Source organism: Pyrus communis, chromosome 6 (assembly GCF_963583255.1).
Source record: "Pyrus communis chromosome 6, drPyrComm1.1, whole genome shotgun sequence".
In the NCBI taxonomy this organism is placed as follows: domain Eukaryota; kingdom Viridiplantae; phylum Streptophyta; class Magnoliopsida; order Rosales; family Rosaceae; genus Pyrus; species Pyrus communis.
In genome coordinates, this window is record NC_084808.1 from 18,953,750 (window position 1) to 18,976,871 (window position 23,122).

Sequence of the window (23,122 nt, forward strand, 5' to 3'; positions counted from 1 at the left end):
ACTTTGAAGCACTCAGGTCCAGCTGTTTCTTCTTCTATGGCTGCGCTAACGTATCTCGGATTTTGCTTCCGGATTCTTGTTGACCTCCTTAGTTGTGATTGTGGAGTTAATACTTCCACTTCACTAAGTCTATCTTCTTCTGGTTGTTGATATATGTCAGCTTGCCAATGGTTTTGGGGCACTGCTTGCTCAACACCATCACCATTAAGTGAATCCTCAGACTCATCTGGTCTTGACTGGGTTTGGGCAACTTGGTCTCCCATTTCCTCCTGCAACATATCTTCAATCTCTCTTGAGTCAGGCAACACTTCATTTTCTGAGCACCACCAAGAAGATGCTTCAGCATCCCATTCTTCATCCATAGCTAGATATGCTACGGCGTCCCAATCATCTTCACTTTTCTTCTCTGAGTTGGCGACGTTACTTTTTGCAGGCCTTTTGAACCAGCAATCCTTCGCCATGTGGCCATTCTTTCCACAATTGTAACACTTGCCCTCAAATCTTTTATTATTCTGGGACTGACCGCGGTTGTCGTGATACTTCGGAGCTCCCCCTGGCCGAGAACTCCCTCCTCCTTGATGACTTTTTTTCCTTGTCACCATTTCTTTTAGATCCACCACCAGCACGCTGCTTAAAGCTGCCTTTACTTTTGGTGTAGAGCGCTTCCTCCTCACCTTTTAACGAGACCCCTCCTATTTGCTTTGCCAAAGCTTCTTGATCGGCAAGCAAATTCTCGAACTCAACAAGTGATGGTTGGGTCGGCCATCCTTGTACAGCGGCAACGAAGCCTCGATATTCGGGTCTCAATCCATGGATAATTATTTTTTTTATCCTGGATTCTACAATGGCACCACTAGGATCTAATTCAGAAATTTCACAGCAAATAGACTGTACCTTGTGGAAATACTGCGCAATCATCATGTCCCTTTGGGCCACTGATAACAACTCGTTTTTGAGAAGCTGCAGTCTTGTATCGTTCCTCTTTGAAAAGAGTGTGGCGAAGGTGTCCCACGCTTCTTTTGGTGTCTTGGCCTTTCGTATGTGCTCTAACGTGTCATCTTCAACTGTAGTTTTTAAGGCAAACATGGTCTTGCCTGCCTTGATCTTCCACTTCCTCAAAGCGCCACTTGTGTCTTCTTCTGGCTGCGTAACTTCATTACTGCCGACGACATCCCAAAGATCTTGGCCTTGTAGGGAAGACTCCATACACGTCGCCCATGTGTTGTAATTTTTGTTGTTCAACTTCTTGATTCCTCCAACAACTTGAAGATCTCCCATCATGTTGGCAGAGCTTCGATAAGCCGAACAAGATTAACGAATAATCTTGCGAAGTACTAAACTTCTCACGATTTTCAAAAGCTTTAATAGAGACGGTCCCTAATCGTACCGCTCTGATACCAATTGTTGGGGGAAAAAAAACTTAGAGTACACAACTCTAGCACAAGTGTTGGAGAGACAATACAAGTAAACAAATTACTTGTATTACACACACAAAATATTACAACACAAACTATCAATGACACTCTTGGGAAGCTATGACACTCACTCACTTTCTAGAGACAAACTCTAGACCACTCACACTCTTACAAGACTACTCTTTCTTCTCACTCTCACTTGGTTGCTTGCTTGCTTGATTACAAGCTTGCTTGGTTTGTTGTTGATTTGTTGATACAAATGGTGTGGATGCCTTCTCTTTTTATAGGCATGGAAGGAACCTTGGAGAAGCATGGACATACCATGCTAGAGATATCTAGATAATTCCACTAACTTCCTAAGCTAGAATTATCTACACTAATCTTGCATGTTGGTGGAAACCTCACCATTCTTCTAGACTCTTCCACCAACTTAAGAAACAGCATTCTAGTCATTTCTACAAAGTACTACTTTAACTTGGATAATCTAGCTAACCAACCTTAGTGAATGTTCTAGAATTCTTTATTCTAGATTTGTGTAGGTCTTTTAATGATATGGGGTTGATTTCTTTAACAAAAAATAATTTGTAAAAGTAAATCCCCTTGGTCGTGCTCAGGGTTTTATGTCCATAAAATGTTGAATTAGAATGAGGTGCACCAAGACTGGTCATCAACCCCTTCAATACTGTTTTAGAATGGATAAGATACCCAATCCCATATAAAAGAGATTTAATAAAAAGACTAACTACGTCAGTAGTTGTTTCAAATTTTGATATGGAGAGTGGTTTTTGGAAAATTCAAATCCAAAAAAACAAAAAAAAAGGGTAAATTACATTGTACCCCCTCAGGTTTCAGTATAATTATAACCTCATACAATATCTTTAAAATATTTTAATCTCATACATTTAGTATTATTTTTTTTTCAATTTCATACAACCGTTAAAAAATCTGTTAAATTAATTGTTAAGTGATGACGTGACAAATATAGGTCTCTATTTGTGCTGACGTGGCTGCCACATTTATGTCACGTGGCTAAACACTTAATAAAATTGTTTAAAAATTAAAATAATTAATTAAAAATAAAAATAAAACCCAAAATCCCCTTCATTTTCCCTACCTGAGCCCAAAAAGTATGGCATCAATCCCTTTCATCTTCCCCATCAATCCAGAAACTTTAACCCGAGCCTACCCCCTTCTCTCTGCCAACTGGATTAACCCTCTTGGCCGACTGCTCCTCCGCTTGGGGATCGCTCTGTCCCCAGCCTTTCTTCTGCTCCCGCTTCCTCTTCGTTTCCTGCCTTCTCAACGTCTGCATCTCTCATTTCGTATGCGAATCCAGAAGCGCGCTATTTGGCTCCGACGACTCTAACGGCGACGGATATGGCACATTCAATTGGGATGGTGGTATTTGGTGCTCATCCTTTCTCGGATCTACATCAAACCCTTTGGCCAACTTTGAGTTCTCCGATTTTCGGAAGCTGCCGCCGATCGACAGCCCCAAATCCAGCTCAACCTCCTCCTCTTTCAATGCTGATTCAAGCTTCAAGTCCTTTTTTTTTTTTTTTTTTTTGTTTGCTCTGAAAATCTCTAGGGTTTTTTGGGTTCAGATTTTCTGAGGGAGAGAAAATGGGGAAGGGGAAATAGATGGGACGGAAGAGAGAGAGGGGGCCACGTGCGGGAAACAAAACGGTGGGTTGATGGAAGAGTGGCTCGGGTAGGGGAATTTGGAATTTTGGGTTAGATGAAGGTGTAGAATTAATGGGGGAAGGGGTGGTGATGGGGGTTGGGAGAAAGGGGCGAGCTTGGGTGGGGAAGAGGAAGGGGATTTTGGGGGGTTTTTTTTTTTTTTTTAACTTTTTTTTAATTAAATTTTTTTAATTTTTTAATTTTTTATTAAGTGTTTAGCCACGTGGTATAAATGTGGCAGCCACATCAACACAAATGGGTACCCCATATTTGCCACATCATCACTTAATAGTTAACTTAACAGTTTTTTTAACAGTTGTATGGAATTGAAAAAAAATAATACTAAATGTATGAGATTGAAATGTTTTAAAGATATTGTATAAGGTTGTAATTGCACAGAAACCTGAAAGGGTAAAATGTAATTTACCCTAAAAAAAAAGACAGATACAAAACTGTTTTTGTTACCCCGTTTGAACATTACGAGTGGAATGTAATGCCTTTTGGATCAAAAAATGCACCTAGCGAATTCCAAAATATAATAAATGAAATATTCAACCCATTGAGTAAAATTTTCATAGTTTACATTGATGATGTTCTTATATTTTCCCAATCAATTGAGCAACATTAGAAACATTTGAATAAATTCTTAAAAATTGTAAAAAATAATGGATTGGTAGTCTCTGCCATTAAGATTAAGTTGTTTCAAACCAGTCAGAATCCTTCGATTTAATATCCACCAATCCCAAATCAGCCCAATTGATCGAGTCATACAATTTGTAGACAACTTTCCAGATGGAATTCTTGACAAAAGCCAACTTCATATATTCTTAGGTTCTCTTAATTATATTGTAGACTTCTATCAAATTCTAAGAAAACAATGTAAACCCTTGTTTGATAGACTCCAAAGTAATCCTCCTCCTTGGTCTTCTAATCATACTGAAATTGTTAAGAACATCAAACAATATGTTAAAACATTACCTTGTCTTGGCATTCCTTCATTCAACTTTTTTTAAATTGTTGAAACTGATGCCCTCTTAAATTGGTTATGGTGGCATCCTCAAATAGAAAATATCTACAGATCAACCTGAGCAAATTGTTCGTTTTAGAAAAAGACGTCCAAAACATTGCATCAAAACAATTTTTTACAAGATGGCAATCTATACCTAAAAGGCAGTGAGAATTGTATACCTTTATTTCTCACCAGGGAATTCTTACAAGAAAATCATGACGAACAAAAAGCCAGCACAACAACAGTAACCTATAAAACTCCCTCATCCATGTCTTTAGTTAGAAATATTAGTCAATTTTCATCACAGATAGTTCACGTTCCTCACCAGAGTCGGTCACTACAAATTGCCAATAGATTTACTAGCTTAGGTTGACAGGCCTGGGGGAGGGCACTCTAACTACATCGATATTGTTCCTAACTTTATAATTACCACTTGCCCAATCCATTAGGTGTGGGGTCTTGTCACAAAAGGTATTAGTTAGAGTGGGGTAATCATATTTAAAGTCCTTATTTGTGACTTCCCATTACCGATGTGGGATAGCCAACCCCATTTAGTGGTTCACACGTGAAGATTCACACATTGGCAATTGATTTACTAGCTTAAGGTCTAATGCTAGTAGCATTCAACCTAATTACTGTAAGAATTCTTATATCGAGGGGGGCCCACTCTAACTACACTGATATTGTCCCTAACTTAATAATATCACTTGCTCAGTCTGTCACGTGTGGGGTTTTGTCACCAAAAAACTCGGTATTAGTTAAAGTGGGGTAATCATATTTAAAATCTTTAGCCAACACGCTCCTTCACGTGGAAACCCCATTTAGTGGTTCACAAGTGAAGATCCACACATCGGCAATTGAAACTCAGAGGTCGACCCCAATGGAGGTTTGGATTGAAACTCAAAAGTCGGCTCCAATGGAGTCCAAACTTGTTTTCAATATTTTCAAGAAGTACTTCTTAAGAACTCAGAGACCGGCTCTATGTTAAGAGACCAAACTTGTTTCCAAGCCCAAAAAAGTCACTTAAGTTTTATAGAGCTATTCTATTTGAAACTGAGTCCATGGTCATTAAACCCATCGAAAACAAAAACAATGCCAATAAAGTTCTTACCATTCCCAATGGGGAGGTCATCCACTTGAGTCAAATATTCGATGCAATTATTATGAATTTATGATTTTATTGATGCATGGCATAATATCTTCCTACACCAAACAAAATATTTTAGTCACTCAGTAAGTTCCGAAGCCAATTCCCAACTTTGTTCAAATATTGGGATATAAGCATGGCATGGACCATCCATTGATCTATTTTGTGAAAGTTTCAAAAAACTAGTAAGGGTCTGTTTTGTATCCTATTTGAAATTTTTTATCATTTCTCAAAATATTTCTTGAAAACAATTTTTTGTAAGACTCAAAAACTTGATTAGTTTGCAATTTAAAATTTTTAAATGTTACGACTTAAACTAGACAAAAATATCTAAAAAGAGGAGATCGTAGGAGAGGGAGAAAGAGGAGAGATGAGGAAAGAAAGTAAGAGATGATTGAAGGAAAGAGAAAGAAGAGAGAGGATTGGATGAGATAGAGAAGAAGAGGAGTGAGAGAAAGAACATAAAGAATGAAGAGAACGGATTGGAAGAGAGATGAAAAAGGTAAAAAAAAAAGAAAGGAGAGAAAGAAGAAAAGAGAGAGAGAGAGAGAGAGAAAGAGAGATAAATTTGGAGTGAGAGGGGATGAGAGAGAAAAGAAATGAGTGAGTTTAAATTTAAAAACTCACTTTTTATGGTTTTATATTTTTGAATTAGTCTTGAGTTCAGTTTTTGAAAATAATCCTACCAAACAAGTTTGTAAGCTCTAAAACTTGAAAATTGTTTTTGAGTTTAAAAAGTTGGATTCAAGTAGACTACCAAACAGACCCTAAATTTTTTATTTTTTATTTTTTTCAGTTTACAAAGTCAAGAAAGAGGAAACAAATTTTGCCAATCTTTTAGTTTTTGTTGCAAAATATAAGGTCCCCTAGATTCTCAAATTGTACTATAATGCCAATTGGGAAGAGAAGTGATGTGTTCCGCCGAATCACAGTCAAATGGTGGGATAACTTAAAACATTACAGGATAACTGAACAAGTTAACAATGAATTCCCAATAGTTACACCTCTCCAACAAAGGTTTGCTACTTCAGAAGCCTCTACTTCTTCCATCACAATCGATGGAAAATCAAGGTAAAAACCAAAGAAATAGCCTGACAGTTAATACTCCAAGTTTCCTAAATGGGGCAAAGAAGACAAAGAAGAACAACAAACTTCTTTGCAAGCCTCAGCTTCCAGTCAAAAGGTCGGTTCTCCGATTCAGAAGTTAAGATGGGCATAATATCAAGATGCTAAAGATCCATATGATCTTAATGAAGACAAGGAATTTTGAAGACAATTATTCACGGTCGCTATTCATCTAGGACAAAAAATGTCAAATAGTGTTCTGACAAGTTACTATTTATCTACAATGCTGTCGTTTGCAGAATTATTATACATCCAAAATTAACAGTAACAGTTAATTATTCGGACAAGCCTCTATTCACGCGTGCTCCAACCGTCACTCTTTCACTAACTCAAGCTCCAGCCTATAAATACAAGGCTCTAAAGCCTTAGACATAACGTTTTTTAATTTCAAGATTTATTTTCTCAAGTTCAGATAAATTAGTACAATTACCATGATTTATTTCGGTTTATTTTCTTGCAACTCTTCAATAAAATCTTTTAGTCAAGGTTTCTGTAAGTTCATTGTGAATAAATAAAAAGTTATAATTTCAATATCGCATTATTCTATTGTATTACTTTGCATCAATTATATTATATTACTGCGCGCGCGCGCGCGCGTGTGTATTATTCTATCTCAATTGAGAGATGGGCCTTAACAATGGAGGAGGGGTTTTTACATTCCAATATTCATTGCGGGGTGGTAGGGTGCATGGCAATTTGAGCGATTTTGGAAAGATTGTATGTCATCATACGCCTCGACCACCCAATTAAATTTAAAGGTAGTATAGGAAGCATGAATCAAGCTGACCTCATTGATATATCAAGCAAGACATCCCTTTAATTTATGCCAAAACCTTTAAAGATAAACCCCATACACAATTTTAATGGTTAAGTTGGATATAATATCATTTTAAGGCGGCCGTAGGTCGAGCCTCTTCTCCTGACAAGTGAGTGGTACATATATATATATATATATATATATATATATATATCATGGATGATGGTTATGATTGTAAATTTAAAGTCATCTTATATCATATGTATGTAGGGAACAAAGACAATACGTGACCCATGATGGAGTTGACTTCCAATTATCATCCATTTGATCCATAGGGTTTTAAATAATAGGGTATGTCATAATTATTTTCATGTGAATATTGTTAAAAATTATAGATCGAATGATATTTCTTTGATGAATTCTATTTAGACTTTTAGAAAGGCAAGTTAATGTGGGAATAATCAGTATATGTTGCTGATGATACTTTATCACAATGACGGAAAGTAATAATATCTATACATTCTAGTGCGGATTCGAATAACAATCCTCTAAGGCTTAAACACAAGTCAACTGCACTATTAAGTTAGTGAATACCGCTGCAAGATAAAGATTAGGATCCTCTAAAGATCTTAGCTTCCAACATATCAAACTTTAATCTAGAAATTATTACATTTGGAAAATTGTGGAGGTCAACTTGTAGGATCCCAATACAATTAAGAATATATTTATACTCTAATTATTTTTCAAGGGTAGCTTAATTAAAGTGAGAATACAAAGTCAAGGCCACATATAAAAGCAACAACAGTTGCTGGTGTTCATATAACGCATGCTCCATAAGCTTAAGCATAAGGGTGTCACTTAAATTTCTACTAATAGATACCTATTAAACATTATTAAAATTAGCCAATCCACGTCTAGTCTTCCGGATGATCGCAAATTAATCGATTCCATTAATGTTGAAAATGAAATAAAATACTGCTCATCATAGAAAATGGGGGACAATGATGGCTCCATCTGCACGGTGAAATATGATCCACTTTGCAATATTTTGTCCGCAATTGATCAAAATGATCATTTTAGGTAATTAGCTAAAATGATCAATTTTATACGTTTGATTGCTTAAATGGTTGAATCAAGTATCGGCGATAGATGGATTATATACCAACAACATGCTAAAAACGGATCATCGTTTAACAGTCAAACGTTAAAAGTGGATCATTTTAATCTAAAGCTCTTTTTTTAATTCTAATTATTGAAATGATCAATTTTTAGTATGTTATTAGTTTCTGATCGTTATATTGTCAAATTTGTATTGATGTGTTGCTCAAGTATAATTTTGATCAATTCAGCAGTCAGGTTCTAAATGAGATCATTTGAGCCAAAAGCTCATGTTTTGGAGCTAAAACTGCGTGCTATGATAATGTATACACCTAAACCCTAGATAGTTGGAAATTTATACAAAATTAAGAAAACTCAAAGTCAATGCATGGGTTATGGGTTTCTCCATCACCATTCTTTTTTTTTATACTTCTGTTTTCAACTTTTTTAGGACAATTAGCAGGAAAGGTTAATCTCTGACATTTGGTTGTAAAAATAATTAGTGTTTATTATGCTGTTGTTGTGTCATCGTTTCGTGGTTGTTATGTCATCATTGAGTCAACAATGTTGTCGTTACTAAAAATTGATTGTTCCTGCTAATTTCCCCGTTTTATGTAAAGAATCAGGTTTGAAAATTCTACAGAACAAGTATGGTGCATGCATGTGTGTATGAATGTGAATCGGAAAACTTGGACGTTTTGAAGATGCATAAGATCTGCGCAGAATTGTCAACCACCTTTACAAAGTATATATTGTGTTAACATGGGCATGTATAATTTATACATGGTGCAAGATCCAAAAGATACATGTCAGTCATGTTACTCACAAACAAAAACAAAAACAAAAAAAAACAATTTTGGATATATATTCTTTACCTCCTTGATGTTTAATAATTTGTGAATACAATTGTGAACATAAATTTTGTTAAGAGCATTCGATCAAGCACACGCACGTAGTTTACAACCTGAATCTAAAAATTAAAAGTTTAATCCATGGAAGATGAATCAATTTCACTTAAGAAGATCGTCTAGGTTGCAAGAGTGATGCTCACATTGATGTCTTAATCTCCACCACAGGATGTATAACAGGTTGATTTTGAATAATAACGAAAGAGAAGATAATTTTGATGGATTAGAACTTAAAGGGTTGGGTTGCTGGTGATTGAAGTAGAAGATGATTATGCTTCAATAGCAGCCGGGTTCGCGGAGCGAAGACGCCTCCGGATAAAATTTAACATTCTTCGAGTATCATGTAGGAATTGCAAACGGAAATGCTAAAATTGCTTTATGACAACCAAAAGCACTCTCGCCTGCTTTTGACAGAAAACGAAAAAGTGCTCCAGGTGATGTACTAAGGACATTCAAAGTCCCATTACTCCAAATCTCTCTTATGGCCCGTTTTTATTAGTCTTTGATCATCTCGTGGCTCCTGCTTCATGCCATGCTATATCATGCTGACGGTCACATGCCACAACTCCTGACTGCAGATTACTGTGGAACCCAAATTTGATCGATGATCATAATGTGCTTGGGCGACTGACCTTAGCAAAGTTCTAAGACTACTCACACCGTGCCCCAAAAGAGGAACAAAATTAAGTCATCCATTCCATTCTTAGGGAGCCAGTTTGATTGTTGAATTTGAAAGGAAGTTGGAAGAACTAGAGCTTCGGTTGGGCCGCAACCTACAGAAATTGTAATACAACATACTGTAGTGGCCCAAAAAGTTAGAACAGCTAGCTAAAGAAAATAAACCTACAACAGGAAGCTCTTACTGGCTTACTCAGAGTTTCTTAACCAATCTATGTACAGAAAATCTTGCAAAAATATGCCGTCCAAGTTCTAACATCGAATATCAGTGTAGGTACAAGATTCTCACTTACCCTCTCTGTTTTACACATGCGACCCCTATGAGAGATTGAACACCAGGACACCTACTGCAGGAAGTGAAGCTTCAAAGCGCAGTTTAGCAAACAAACCATTAATGAAATCATTCACAAAAGGTGCCTCATCCAAACCAAGGAAGTTTTGAGGTATACTCAACATTTACTGATGCTTTACATCACTAAACAAGTAAATATGGTCCAAGACTTATAGTAGCCTAAACAAGAACACTCGAACATCTTAGACCTTCTCAATAAACTTTGAGGATATGTATAGTTATATGTACCAATACATAGTGTTTGTTGAGGTCCTTGACGTCCACAAACTCACTTGATTAAGGAAGTCAGGCCACACATCCCCAAAACAATCAGGGAAACCTAAATGTTCTTAGAATCCTAACATCAACGAACACAAAATTCAAGCTCATTCACTATTGAACCAAAATCAAACAACTAATTATCCAAATCCAAATGAATTATCATCTGTTGGATCATAACCAAATTAGTAATTACCAATAGTTCTTGAGCATTGAAGACTAAGACGACACGCATATCCTCAACAAATACAACACAAAATCAGCTGAAAGTAACATAACAATTTGCAGAATGGAGGAAATTGTTTTTGCAGAGGAATCTTTGATGAATGCTATGTACAAGCAATCAAGCCAGAGTGTCCGAATAATCCAATTCATCGCCTTTTTGGGTTTGCATATTAAGTTAAGATTAAAAGTGTAACAAAATTCAAAATAAGAGGCAATCACTAATCCAATGCACTAAACAAACCCAAAATACTATATATATAATCATACTCAGTAAAATTCTATATATATTTCGAAACCGATACATAATCCAGCATTGCAGTTGTGCAAACTTTTCTATCATTTAGCAGTGTCAGGAAGAAGTATTTCACTCCCTAAACACATTAATTCAACATAATTTAAACGATTCATTTGAAATGTGACCAGATTTGAACAGACCCACCGAAACCTCAGTCTTACAAAGCAGTAAATTTTGGAAAAATCAAGGGATTTCACGAAACCTGGCGGAGCAGCAGCCTCCGGGTCGTGGCCAACCCGACATTCTTCGCGGCCCTATCGTAGCGGGCACCCGAATCCGACTCGTCGTGGTACCAACCGACCGATTTCTGAGCTTCCAGAACAATCTGCGATATACCTGAACAGAATTCGGCCCCCAAATCACAAAATTCAGAAAAAAGTCGCACCCGGAAACGAAAAAAAATTTAAAAAATTAGGAAGTGAGATGAATGCTACCTTGCTTAACGGTCTGTTTGTTTTGGCGGATCTCGTGGATGGTGGCAGAGATTTTCCAGTAGAGAGGGCGGCCGACGTAGAAGAGGACGAGAACGACCAGAGCCACGACTACTATGCGGAAGGTGATCCTTGCGGCGGGCGACGCCATTTTCGTCTGCTTTTCGTGTTCTCGATTGCTTGGGTGCTTTGGCTATGTCAGTTTTGGTGAGGAAAATAGATTTTGTTGTTTGGTGGTGCGTGCGTAAGGAGGTGGGAGTTTCCGAGTATAGTACCATTTATTAGGCACTAACACAAGGTTAAGTTGATCACTACTAAGTCGCTAAATGGTTGGGGACGAATTTTAAATTCGTATTTCAGACATTATGTTCTAAGTTTAATTTCTCTCGCGTGTGAATCACACGATAATGGCCAGGAAGGTTGGAATGTCTCTATAAGTTTCCTTGGCCCCCAAAACAGTGAAATGCAATAGTAGAATGCAATCACGAAGCCACCAGCTGATATTCTTTTTAAGAAATAAAAAAACACTAAGTTAAGTTATTCCACGCTTGGATTGCTCTCAAAAACATCATTATCATTACCTTAAAAGATAGACAGAATGTAGTTGTGGTTTTTACATCATAAATTTGTATCTCTCCATGCAGATGGAATGAGGATTCTCTCCGGATCCTCTTTGTGAGAATCTCAAAGATCCTCAAAGTATGTCCATTCATCGTACATTGTATGATCAGAAAACATTTTAAATACTTTTATTTAAAATTAAATATGAATAGTACTTGACAAAAAATAACCGCACAATATACGATGAACAAACACGATTTGAGGATCCCCACAAAGAGGATCTGGAGAGGATCCTCGTTCATGCAGATGCTCTTACAAGATAAAAAAAAAAAAAAAAGAACGACCTCAGGCCAATAAGTCTATCTGCTTTGCAAAAGTTTGGAGGGGAACGTCTATGTTGTTAAGTTGTTTACTGTAAGAAGATTACATTTTCAGATATGTTAATGAATTACAACATGCCTCATCGATTATAAAGACCAACAATTGGAATGAATATTTGAAATGCATTATTTGAACAATAGTGAAACTTTATACAATAATTCGATTTTAAATACATAAAATTACATATTTTACATGTGGACAGCTATTACAAAGCTGCCAGGAACCAATTTAAACTTTATAATTTCTCTGTAATAACTGCAAAAGTTGTTTTAAAAAATGCAGTATAACTTCAGCGAAGGTATGAAAATCATGAACCAATTTAATACCAAATCATCTTGTGAAGCGCAAAACAATGAGCCTTGTTCAATAGATGCCTCTCCTCCGGCGTCTTTTCGGCCTCACGAGGGTGCGAACTTGGTCATCACCAGGAAATTCCCATCGGGCGAGGGTCCCGTCCCAAGAAGAGCTGACCAATATGGGATACAGAGGATGCCAACTACAGTCTCTTACAGGTCCTTCATGATGATCTAGTTTCGCAACTTGAGCTCCGGTTACCTTTATAGAAACAAACAAATTACTAGAGATGGAATATCACGTTCTCAAGATATAGAAGTTTGAAGTGAGCAGGATGGCCTGTTTTACCGGCCTTTGTAGTAATAACAAGCCTACAGACTAAAGTTGGAACTCTCGTACCATCATTTACTTTTCAAATCATCTTTTTTTTTTTCTAACTAGTCTGAAAACGAACCAATTATGTATCAACATCCTTTTTACGGTTCGTAGAAATGCACATGAAATTCTATACCTAGAAATGAACATGAAAACAGATGGCAGGTGAATTCCCATTACATTTTCCTTAACAGAAGGACACGAGAAGAACATGATCTTGGTGATGAGAAACATAAAGGGCCAGTTACTTACCAGATCATATATATAGACGGAATGATCACTTGAGCCAGTGTAGATGTACTTTTGTCCAGTACTGCAATGAGCAGAATAGAAAGTTAGAAACATCACTCCTAAACAACTGTGTGTCAACACAGCCAACTGATTATATGATATCATCAGATGAAACCAGAAGCCTTAGAACCAAAACAATAGCCAATAAGATTGCGGAAAATACACATACTCCAGCATCTTTGAATTCGCACAATGTTTTTAAGACAAATTCCACATACAGGATTAGAATAAAGAAATAAAAATTACCTATATGCTGGAGAAAAGTAACAGCGAATTAAAGTGCGCAGGACTGCATGGCCTCTATATGTAGCCAATGACTGATCATTTGGATGTTTCAGAGTTCTTGCATGAGCTGGGTACTTCATCCATCTGTAATCCCAGTCACAATCTGTAAGCCTAGGGCTGCTCATTGGAAAGTTGAAAATCAGAGGCCACAAAAATATTACGTTTAACTAAGAAAGGGTCTATAGACTCTAGACTTTAGGCCCTGAGCCACAGTATCTAAATAACAAAAGTTATTCAACAAGAATGTGATTCTGTGCACAGACAAGCACAAGCAGACGGGTTCAAATTAACTTAAGACCCATGAACTGCATGCTTTAATATGGTACAAATAGAATGGTTCAACAAAAATATGAGATATCCCAGCATGCTCTAGTAATAGAAGCTGTTGTACTCGCTTGATCTCACAAAGCTGCTTTAATATGACAAAACAATATGATAAATGGTTCACCAAAAACAAGAAATATTCCAACATTAACTATAGTACTATTCACAAATAGCCCTCCGTTCTGCTACTATATGTTCCCCGGTCTTTTAGACCAAATAGACTTGAAGCATTAAACATCAATTTAACCACATTATTCTTAGCCCAAATACAACAAAACTATTTTCCACACTATAGAATATTATAGAGTCAAAACAATTGGAGGACAATATACTAAAATTAAGTCGACTTATCTCATGCTGACAGCAGTAAATTTCATATTTCTACAGCACCAAACAGAAATCCAATAACTTAAAATGAGCAGAAAAGGGAAACAAGTAATACAGACGTACTAGATAGCTCTAGAGGACATCTTTCTTATATCCCAGAGTTTGGTTGTCTGGTCCTTCCCGTTTGATATTAAGTAACGCCCGTCTCCCCGGCTATCAATAAATGTAACGCCTTCTAGATGTCCCACCAGGACCCCAGATGCTTGTCCGTTCGTCATTAAGCAGCGTCTGTCCCACACCTGTGCGAGAAAATAGAAATGCCTAAACTTCATGGGGACTTCATAGCTCAATAGTAAAGAACATATTAAGCACTTGACCCCACACCCATGAGAGAGATAATGACAACATAAAAAGGAAAAGCGTTCCATTAGTTAAACAACACTTATGCACCAAATTTAGGATTTGAGGCTGGGATATTGAATCTCAAGATTTGAGCAACTCTAGCAAAGAACATGTTGTGAAAACGTAACAGCATTTAAGAGTGACAGTTCAAAGACTACAATAAAGAAAGCCAGAGTTCAAAAAAAAAATGAAAAAAAGAGTACCATACAATGAAGCAATCATGATTTCTACATCTTATACTATATAAAGACCAGAGATGAACCCTACCTTACAGAGGTTGTCGTCACTGCCAGAATATATGAGATGGCCGGTCTCATCGGCAAAGCACACAGTGTTTACATCAGACTGCAACAAAAGATGAACAAAATAATCAAATGATGTTTTTAAGTGCCATCCAGAGTCTCCAGAGGAAGGAACTAGTATGGGAGACTGTGTGTCTTTAAAATTAAAAGTAAATGAAAAACTTCTTCGAAACCACCATCAAGAAGTAATTCGAGTATATTATATTGTTAGATCCTTTACCTGGTGAGCTGGTATTCGGAGGCTAACTTTATTTGCTTGGAGATCATAAACATATATTGAAGCATCACCACTTGCAGCAACAAGCTCTTGCCCATCAGTTGAAAATTTAACTGAGAAAATTTCAAATTCATCCTCATCGCCTTCAATAGAAAAATCCAGACCTTCATGAATTTCCTGAATTAAAAGAAAGTTTTTTATGCTAAAAAAAACAAGACTAGTAAGAACTAGAAAGTGACTCTTTGTAGCACAAAATCATCATAGAAAAGAAACCGACTATTAAATGTGAATAATCAATTGATTAAAAAAATTGTACCCTCCAAAAAGTACAAATTCATGTTATAATGAGCATTATAGGGTGAGCTGTAACATCTGAAGTCATCAATATGCCATAATAGATTATCCAGGAAAAACAATAATTTGGAAATGTAAACATCGTCAAATTGGATTACTTTCTTTTCCTTTACCAGAAGATCTCCACTTCGAGATTCAACAGATGGTAGCATATACCACAATTCAGATACCATCGCCTTTAACAGATCATCCAAGACAAGTACCCCTAGCTGATTTCAGATAAACATCTTACAGATCTTGTGATCTGGTAACATTGATAAAGATATCTACTTTACAAGATGATAATAAAGATTCATACAAGATTATGCTGAAAAACATTATCGGTTAGATAAAAAAGATTCCCCAGGAACACTGTTGATTTGGTAACCTATTTTACAAGATGACAACAAAGATTCATACAAGATTATGCTGAAAAAAATCATCGGTTAGTTAAAAAAGAATCCCCAGGAACATTGTTGATTACCAAATCTGTAGATGAACCAATTAAACTAGTAAGCGATTCATATGAAATTCAAAGCTAGTAGCACTATAAGGACCACTAGTTTCACATACCGTAACATTTGCAAGTGACTCCGTCGTAGAAGATCCCACATTCACAATATTGACAACCGGTGTCATGCTAGCATAAACCTGTAATTCCACCGGCAAAAACAGGCATTAAAACAAACATGGGTTCAGAAAGGACCATGCAGTATTTACACTTACGCATATATCATAAAGGAAGAATAAGTTCAGATTGTAAAGTCGTAGTTATATAGACAAGCTTCTTCTTATTCAACAAACCAAACATCATAAACTCACAAGATAACGTTGGTCCGGTGATAGAGATGTATCGGTAATAGTCCATCTCAAGCTTTTGGTCAGGATATCCTTCTGAACCTTCCATCCCTTTTCAACATTATATATTCTAATATGGCCTCCCTGTTTCATTAAAAGAAGAAGAAAATTAGGATTGCAAAACTGCAGTTGTGTGCATGAGTACTGGGAAATTGATTTTTAAGTAGAACAATTCAAAATCACAACAAGAAAAATGAATTATAACATCAAGCTAATAAATTACAATACCTGAAATCCAGCAACAAAAAACAAACCATCATTCGAAAATTGAGAAACATAAGCAGGACTTCTGGACTGGTCCACCCCCCAAGGACCATTTATGGGCAGATACCGGCTCAAAACATGGCAACAATCTGCCAACGAGAATCTTCCCCGCCCTGAATAATTACTTTCACGACCGGCCAGCATTTTCATCGTTGAAACCGGTAACCTCAACTTCCCAGCCACATCCCCGCTCAAAAGTCGGTGGGGTCTTGATCGATGCTTAGTGAGTTGAGCAATTTCATGATCAAAATCATTGGATACTTCATCAGGTCCTTTACTTGAACCGGAACCTTCAGCAGGATTTCCGCTATCACAGGCGCTATTATCTTTACCAAACCTCGCTCTGTAACTCATTTTGTTTTCTAATTTTAACCCAATACCAACTACTCAATGGACCTTTATAACAAATTATCAACGTAATTTAGTTCTGATCATGGTTAAACCTGCACAGTAAAAGTGTATAATTCAGCGCTCAGACCTTAAAAGTCCCTAAACTTCAAACCTGAACCATATTACTCACAGTTCACAGTTCAGGCACAATAAAAACACAGCTCAAATTAACCAGAAAATTAAACCAAACCCAGTAAAACCCAATTCAAATTCATAAAAACCCAAACAATATTCAAACAAAAGATTCGAACTTTGAGTTCCCATTCAACATTTGTAGGCAAATGATTACAAATTTCACCGTTGAAGGATAACCAGAGCTACAGTGACTTACCTGGCGAATCGAGTTTCGATCTCTACGAATTGGAGGAGAGGAGAAAGGACGTGCGAGTTTCAACTGAGCCCGAGAGTGGAACGATCGCTGCCATGAATGGATTTTGTGTGGAAGCAGAGGTCGTCAAGGTGGAGCTACACGTGTTTAAATGCAGGGCCTGGTCATGGTGAAACAAATGATGATGAGAGGTCTAGATTCTCTCTCTCCTATTCTCATCTCATTCCCTTCCCTTCTCTCACATATTATTTTTTGTCATTATAAAAAAAATCAATATAAAATATTAACATGACTTAACCGTAACCGTTCAAATAAGAAGGGAGGGAAGGGTCGACTCAAAGAGTGGGACCATTGCCTACTATGAATATTTGTGGACCGTCGGATTTCTAACCCAACACATAAGTGACAAATTTGATACTAAATTAGATTATTCATTATGTGTATTAATCGAACTCCGTCTCTCATTAGTGTAAAAATATTACTTAAAAAAAAAACTTTTTTGATACGGCTGATAAAGGATACTTCAACACACCCCTTCACACATGACTCAATTAGTGGGTTACACGTGGAAGATTTACATAGACAACCACGTATAGCCAAGAGGACTCACCTTACACGCTGAGTCAAGAGACCCACCATCATCGCCAGGATCAAGAGGACCCACCTATCACGTGAAAGTATTGGCCCGGTCCCTGACTCTAGTACTATGTCAACTTAATCAGTTCAACAAGTATAAGATTTTATTACAAAATAGCTCAATATTAATTAAAATATTTAAATTCTCTCTTTTCAGATATACAGTCGATGTAGAATATTTAGGGTTAAGTATAAAAAACAACCAACCATCGATTAGTCTTTAGTTTGAGGACGAAACTAATATTCGATTTGGTTCGGCTTGAACCAAGCCGCACCATTTAACGAGTGGAATTGATCGACCAATCAATCTTCAAGCGGTAGTTAACCAATCAAAGGAGAATCAAAAGACAGGAAAATTAACAAAAGAAAGACTTGGGAGTAGACATTATACAGGCACAACACAAAAGCGCATTTTGTTACAAGGTCTCTTCCATTTTGAGCTGAAAGCCAAAGAATTCGACGCAGAATGCAAAATCGAAATGGAGCAGACACTATGAGCCAAACACAAGATACAAATTTCTAACAACTCTACTCCTAAATGCTATCGGTTAACATCATCTTGTCCTCCTTTATCTGAATTGATGCAAGCCTGGATTTCTTCTAGTGTTTTGCCTTTGGTCTCCGGGACTAACTTGGCCACAAATATGATGGTCAACAAAGAGAATCCGGCGTAAATGTAGTAAGTTCCTGTACGACAAATCAAGTATATAGGGTCGGGATCAGGGAACACAATTTTTTGGCACGCGCTAACCAAGCGGTATAATGTACGTGGTGTGTTTGGTGCAGAAGTTGTTTACTTACTTGAGGAACTCCAGCTCATAAGAAAGTTGTAAGTATAGGAAACTGCCCATGCTCCCAACCAGTTCACGAGCACCACCAAGCTTCCGGCTGCTCCCTTCACATGGATTGGGAAAACCTGCAAAGGGAATCACACTCGGTTCAGCGTGCTTAAGCACATATCATATTATCGGTCGCATTGAGGAACTGACAGGTTAATTTTTCAACATTACCTCAGACATGATCACCCAAGGCACTGCTCCCATTCCAAGCGAGAAGGACGCAATGTAAATCTGATTTCAAAGGGACAAAGGACAAACAAATTAGCACATTGAGAAGCTGGAATAACATAGTTACATGATACTTTTTAAGTATGCAGTATAGTAATGTTTAAGTTACCAGCACGCCGGACACAGCTATTATTGGTACCCAATTGAGCAACAATCCATTTCCCTGATATTGAAAGAGGAATTGTACAACAACATTAGACCACGATGTAACGGGATTCAGGCGCAGAACAATTTTGTTGCAGGATATAGTTTTTGAACTTTTAGTACCTTCAGAAAGAAAGAAGTTCCTGCAAGGAAACAGCCTAGGAATGTCCCGGTTGCAGAAACCTTCATACCAAAACAAAAATCATCAGAGTTTTGTATATACATACATAAAGAACATTCGTAAGTAGTCAGGTTTTCTAGATCAATTGCTACCATTATAAGAGGCCTTCTTCCTGACTTATCAATTAAAGCTGCTCCCACTACGGTGATCGGTACCTGTCAATGAATTTTACATGAGATGAGCTTGGATGAACAAACTCAAACATTTGAGATTTAACAGAAGATAGGAGAAAATGATTGCCTGAATGCACGCATAAGCTATGGTTCCGATTTTGCTTGAAATTCCTGCAATTGACATTACAGAAGGAGATAAGTTTTACGAGAAAGATTAGCGAAATGAAACGAGGTATAGGAAGGCCCTGGTTGAATATATATGTATATATACCAGCTTCTTCGAAGGTTTGACTTGCATAGAATCCTATTCCGTTAATGCCTCCAAATTGTTGAAATACCATTAATCCAACCCCAATCTAGAACCAAAACCATGTTCAGGATTTCAGTAAAAAAAAAATTGGATGACATTTGCTTAATGGAACTAAAGGAAATAATGAAAATCGACAGTAAAGAGGGACGCATACAATCACAGCCCGAATATATTTGCTCTGAAACAAATCCAACATTTTGGCTTTTGGAAGACTTTGTAGGGTACCAATATATTCCTGTCAAGATACAGACGGTTGTTTTGTTAGAAATGTTAATTTTGATAGATATAAAAGATGACCAATGCTTTTTATGGTTCAAAACAAGTACTTGAATTTCATCCATTTCATCAGATATATCTGCATCCTTTCCGCGGAGTCTCTGCAGCGCAACTTGAAATTCCTTCTCACGGCCAATCTTTGCCTGAAAACAATGCCTTCAGCCTTAAACATCTTTCTTGTTCTTATTTATTCTTCCTTTATAACGGTGAAAACATGATAACAAAAAGCCCGAAGCATCATTTTCGATCGAAACCTCACCAGCCATCTAGGGGACTCCGGAACAAAACATAGACCGACAAGCAGGAAAATGCAAGGAATAATTCCTTCAGATCAAAACACAGCTATCAGTTCCTTTCAAAAGCACTTACGTAAACCACCTATTGTAATTAAGAACAACAGACATCCTATCAAATAAGAACTCACCGGTCAGAGCTAGTGTTTCCCAACTTATTATTGTTCCTATCACGAACGAAACTGATGATCCAGTTACAATCATGAGCTGCAGAACAAGTAGAGAGACAAAGATAACATTATGCTAAAAGATCATATGCTTTTCAAGTAGGGAGGAAATTATGCGCACAGAAATCTCTAAACCCTCGTACCTGATTTAGCGTTGTAAGCCCTCCGCGGAGATTTTTGGGCGCGATTTCTGCTATGAATATCGGTACCTGTCCATCCAGATTGCTGAATTTTGTTAAAACTTCGAAATAATCATCAATAAATGGTTCCAATAAGAAAACAATCACCAGATCAAACATCCTTGCTCATACATTGCAAACACGAGAACTCGAGTTTTATGGAAATATGCATACCACATAAGAGAAAACGCCAATTCCAAATCCAGTAAAAAACCTTCCTACATCAAGTGACAAAGCTCCCTGCACAAGATTTATAACAAAAACCTGATAAATATGAATGAACTAAGTTATATAAATTGAAGAATTACAAATGGTGCAGACATATACCTTAGAGAAGTAGATTGCTAGCCATCCTGTGATGCAGAAACTAGCTGACATCCTCATTGCCTACTTTCACATAATTTTCAAGAAACTCGGTTAGTACAAAATTAATTACCAGAGCTTCCAAACTTTCAACTTTTACATCAGAAATTAACATTCACCATACCCCTTTTCGGCCGAGAAAATCTGCGGTCCGGCCACTTGTTACAGCACCCAGCATTCCACCAATTGTTAAAATTGATCCAAACATGGAGAACTGCCACATGACTTCAAATCATTAGTAACCAATTCACTTCACTGTAAAAAAAAAAAAAAAAAAAGCATTTCTTGAGGAGGAAGAATAAGGCAAATTACCTGAGCAAGAGAGAGATTAAGATCATCCCTGATAGCAGATTGAGTGGGTGCTGAATATCCCACCTGCCAAAACAATAACTTAAGCTAAACAAACCTCTCTCTTTTTTCTTTTTTTTTCTTTTTCTTTTTTTTTTTTTTTTTTTTTTGGATTATTTTGTATTTTTGCCCTCTAATTATCAGAAGAAACACAAACAACAATAATTACGCATGAGTAAACCGGGCAGCTTTCTGAAACCAGCAAAACTGCAGGAAGTCTCATTGCAAAAGCAAAAAGACCAAGAAAACAGAAGGCCAAATTCAAAGCAGGGACCGGTTAGGCCAATTGGTCAGGACAGCGTGCATACACCCAACTTCGAGTTTCATTCCCCATAAATTAAATTAAAGTAGTTTAGAACATCGTCTTGTCAAACAAAAACTCAAAAAGAACAAGAATGTTTATAGGTAGTTTTTTAAGAATAGTACTTACGCACGATCCAAATTCAAAAGAGCCACAAACAGCAACAAAAGTGCTGACCAAAACCATCCCAATTGATCCACTTTTGTCACTCCCTTGATCACCATCTTCATGAGCAAAGATTTTGTCTTTCTTAATCACCAAAGGCTGGTTTAAATCTAAATCCCCAAGATTATTACCTTCCCCACTCTCAACATCTCTGCACTCCCCAATTGCCATGTTTTAATTCACTACTCTAATTAAAAAATTTAAATTTTAACTGAAAAAACACAAAGAAGAAGAAAAACAGGAGCAAATTGGAGGAGTTTTGCTCCTGTAGGCCTCCAGAATCCTGGTGGGATTGGGATGCAGAACATTGGTTTTGTTGTGATGTATTTATACACATGTCAAACTGCATGCATCTCGAGATTTTTTCTAATTAAATATAATAAACAATTATAAAGTGCATCTAGATATTTATAAGCTTGGCTGCTACCAATTGATCACGATGAATAGGAAAAGGGCAACGCTAGAAGGTTGTAGCAGATGATCCAGAGATTTTTTTAGAGTACAAAGAACTGGTTTGTTAAGTGTACTAACATGATTAGTTGAAAAGTTTAAAAATTTAATCAATTATATTGTATGATATTTGGTAGCGGAAGAGAATCCTTTCCGGATTCATTTTGTAAAGATGTTAGAGATTTTTACATTCTAATCGTTTATCCTATTTATGCTTAATTTTAAATAAAAATATCAAATAATTTCTGACTGCACGATACACGATAAATGACTAAGATGTGAGAATTCCTAGATCCAAGATCCAGATCCTTTGGAACCGAACCGTTTTGGCACGCTGAACAAAATTCTTTGAACAAGTGGAGCAGATTAAAACGTAAGTCTGGTGTTAGCGATAATTAAGGAATTTTAAGCAGGACTATGCATGTGATCAAACTTATGTTATTCAAGGAGGGTAGAGAGATTAAATTTACATATAACAATGACAAAAATCAAACGGGGCGGTGGGCGGCAAGGCACTGTGTGTGTCGTGTTTTTTTGCCAAAGATCGAGCTGGCAAGTAAGAGAGATGATTTTATTTAATAAATAAAATAAACGGTGCGCATAATTTGACCGATCACTCGTTGTAATAATTAAGTATTCATATTTTTTTAAGGAAATGGATGTCTATGTTTAAAAAATAAAAAAATAGGATCAGCTATTGGGCCCACATCATATCGAAATTCATTGATCATAATTGTGTATTTTTAAGTTGCACTTCCTAGATCATTCTATTAAAATATTAGTCAAATCGAAAATATTTTAAGCTCTTATTGAGTT

General features: G+C 36.8%; 4 protein-coding genes across 4 annotated transcripts; all 4 read right to left on the reverse strand.

Annotated features, from left to right (window-relative positions):
- Positions 1 to 507: 507 nt before the first annotated feature.
- On the reverse strand, positions 508 to 1,281 carry LOC137736170 (uncharacterized). Its single transcript, XM_068475494.1, has one exon. The coding sequence runs from the start codon at positions 1,279 to 1,281 to the stop codon at positions 508 to 510; it is 774 nt and encodes a 257-aa protein (XP_068331595.1).
- Positions 1,282 to 10,909: 9,628 nt separating this feature from the next.
- LOC137738043 (uncharacterized) lies at positions 10,910 to 11,635 on the reverse strand. The gene is made up of 2 exons (XM_068477647.1): positions 11,385 to 11,635; positions 10,910 to 11,286 (listed from the first exon to the last, which is right to left on the reverse strand). Exons 1-2 carry the CDS (start codon positions 11,530 to 11,532, stop codon positions 11,144 to 11,146), a joined length of 291 nt encoding a protein of 96 aa, XP_068333748.1. The 5' UTR covers positions 11,533 to 11,635; the 3' UTR covers positions 10,910 to 11,143.
- Positions 11,636 to 12,425: 790 nt separating this feature from the next.
- On the reverse strand, positions 12,426 to 17,440 carry LOC137737111 (LEC14B homolog). The gene is made up of 10 exons (XM_068476490.1): positions 17,317 to 17,440; positions 16,560 to 17,038; positions 16,296 to 16,415; positions 16,047 to 16,124; positions 15,144 to 15,317; positions 14,889 to 14,966; positions 14,343 to 14,518; positions 13,530 to 13,685; positions 13,245 to 13,305; positions 12,426 to 12,878 (listed from the first exon to the last, which is right to left on the reverse strand). The coding sequence occupies exons 2-10, from the start codon at positions 16,947 to 16,949 to the stop codon at positions 12,687 to 12,689; spliced, it is 1,425 nt and encodes a 474-aa protein (XP_068332591.1). The 5' UTR covers positions 16,950 to 17,038; positions 17,317 to 17,440; the 3' UTR covers positions 12,426 to 12,686.
- Positions 17,441 to 18,420: 980 nt separating this feature from the next.
- LOC137737116 (sugar transporter ERD6-like 16) lies at positions 18,421 to 22,169 on the reverse strand. The gene is made up of 18 exons (XM_068476497.1): positions 21,821 to 22,169; positions 21,355 to 21,417; positions 21,167 to 21,256; positions 21,007 to 21,066; positions 20,854 to 20,919; positions 20,644 to 20,709; positions 20,465 to 20,540; positions 20,300 to 20,364; positions 20,091 to 20,183; positions 19,919 to 19,999; positions 19,726 to 19,810; positions 19,582 to 19,625; positions 19,434 to 19,496; positions 19,284 to 19,343; positions 19,126 to 19,179; positions 18,960 to 19,019; positions 18,751 to 18,865; positions 18,421 to 18,636 (listed from the first exon to the last, which is right to left on the reverse strand). The coding sequence occupies exons 1-18, from the start codon at positions 22,025 to 22,027 to the stop codon at positions 18,491 to 18,493; spliced, it is 1,494 nt and encodes a 497-aa protein (XP_068332598.1). The 5' UTR covers positions 22,028 to 22,169; the 3' UTR covers positions 18,421 to 18,490.
- Positions 22,170 to 23,122: the final 953 nt, after the last annotated feature.

What these genes read in the sequence shown, in the direction of transcription:
- LOC137737116 (XM_068476497.1), bottom strand. Translation starts at nt 22,027, where the DNA reads ATGGCAATTGGGGAGTGCAGAGATGTTGAGAGTGGGGAAGGTAATAAT. An exon ending in TAGCAATCTACTTCTCTAAG is followed by an intron (nt 20,920 to 21,006) that starts GTATATGTCTGC and finishes AATCTTGTGCAG; the next exon opens with GGAGCTTTGTCACTTGATGT. An exon ending in ATGAAATGGATGAAATTCAA is followed by an intron (nt 20,000 to 20,090) that starts GTACTTGTTTTG and finishes GTATCTTGACAG; the next exon opens with GAATATATTGGTACCCTACA.
- LOC137736170 (XM_068475494.1), bottom strand. Translation starts at nt 1,281, where the DNA reads ATGATGGGAGATCTTCAAGTTGTTGGAGGAATCAAGAAGTTGAACAAC.
- LOC137738043 (XM_068477647.1), bottom strand. Translation starts at nt 11,532, where the DNA reads ATGGCGTCGCCCGCCGCAAGGATCACCTTCCGCATAGTAGTCGTGGCT. An exon ending in CAAACAGACCGTTAAGCAAG is followed by an intron (nt 11,287 to 11,384) that starts GTAGCATTCATC and finishes AATTCTGTTCAG; the next exon opens with GTATATCGCAGATTGTTCTG.
- LOC137737111 (XM_068476490.1), bottom strand. Translation starts at nt 16,949, where the DNA reads ATGAGTTACAGAGCGAGGTTTGGTAAAGATAATAGCGCCTGTGATAGC. An exon ending in TCCGAATACCAGCTCACCAG is followed by an intron (nt 14,967 to 15,143) that starts GTAAAGGATCTA and finishes CTTTTGTTGCAG; the next exon opens with TCTGATGTAAACACTGTGTG. An exon ending in TACTTTTCTCCAGCATATAG is followed by an intron (nt 13,306 to 13,529) that starts GTAATTTTTATT and finishes TGCTCATTGCAG; the next exon opens with TACTGGACAAAAGTACATCT.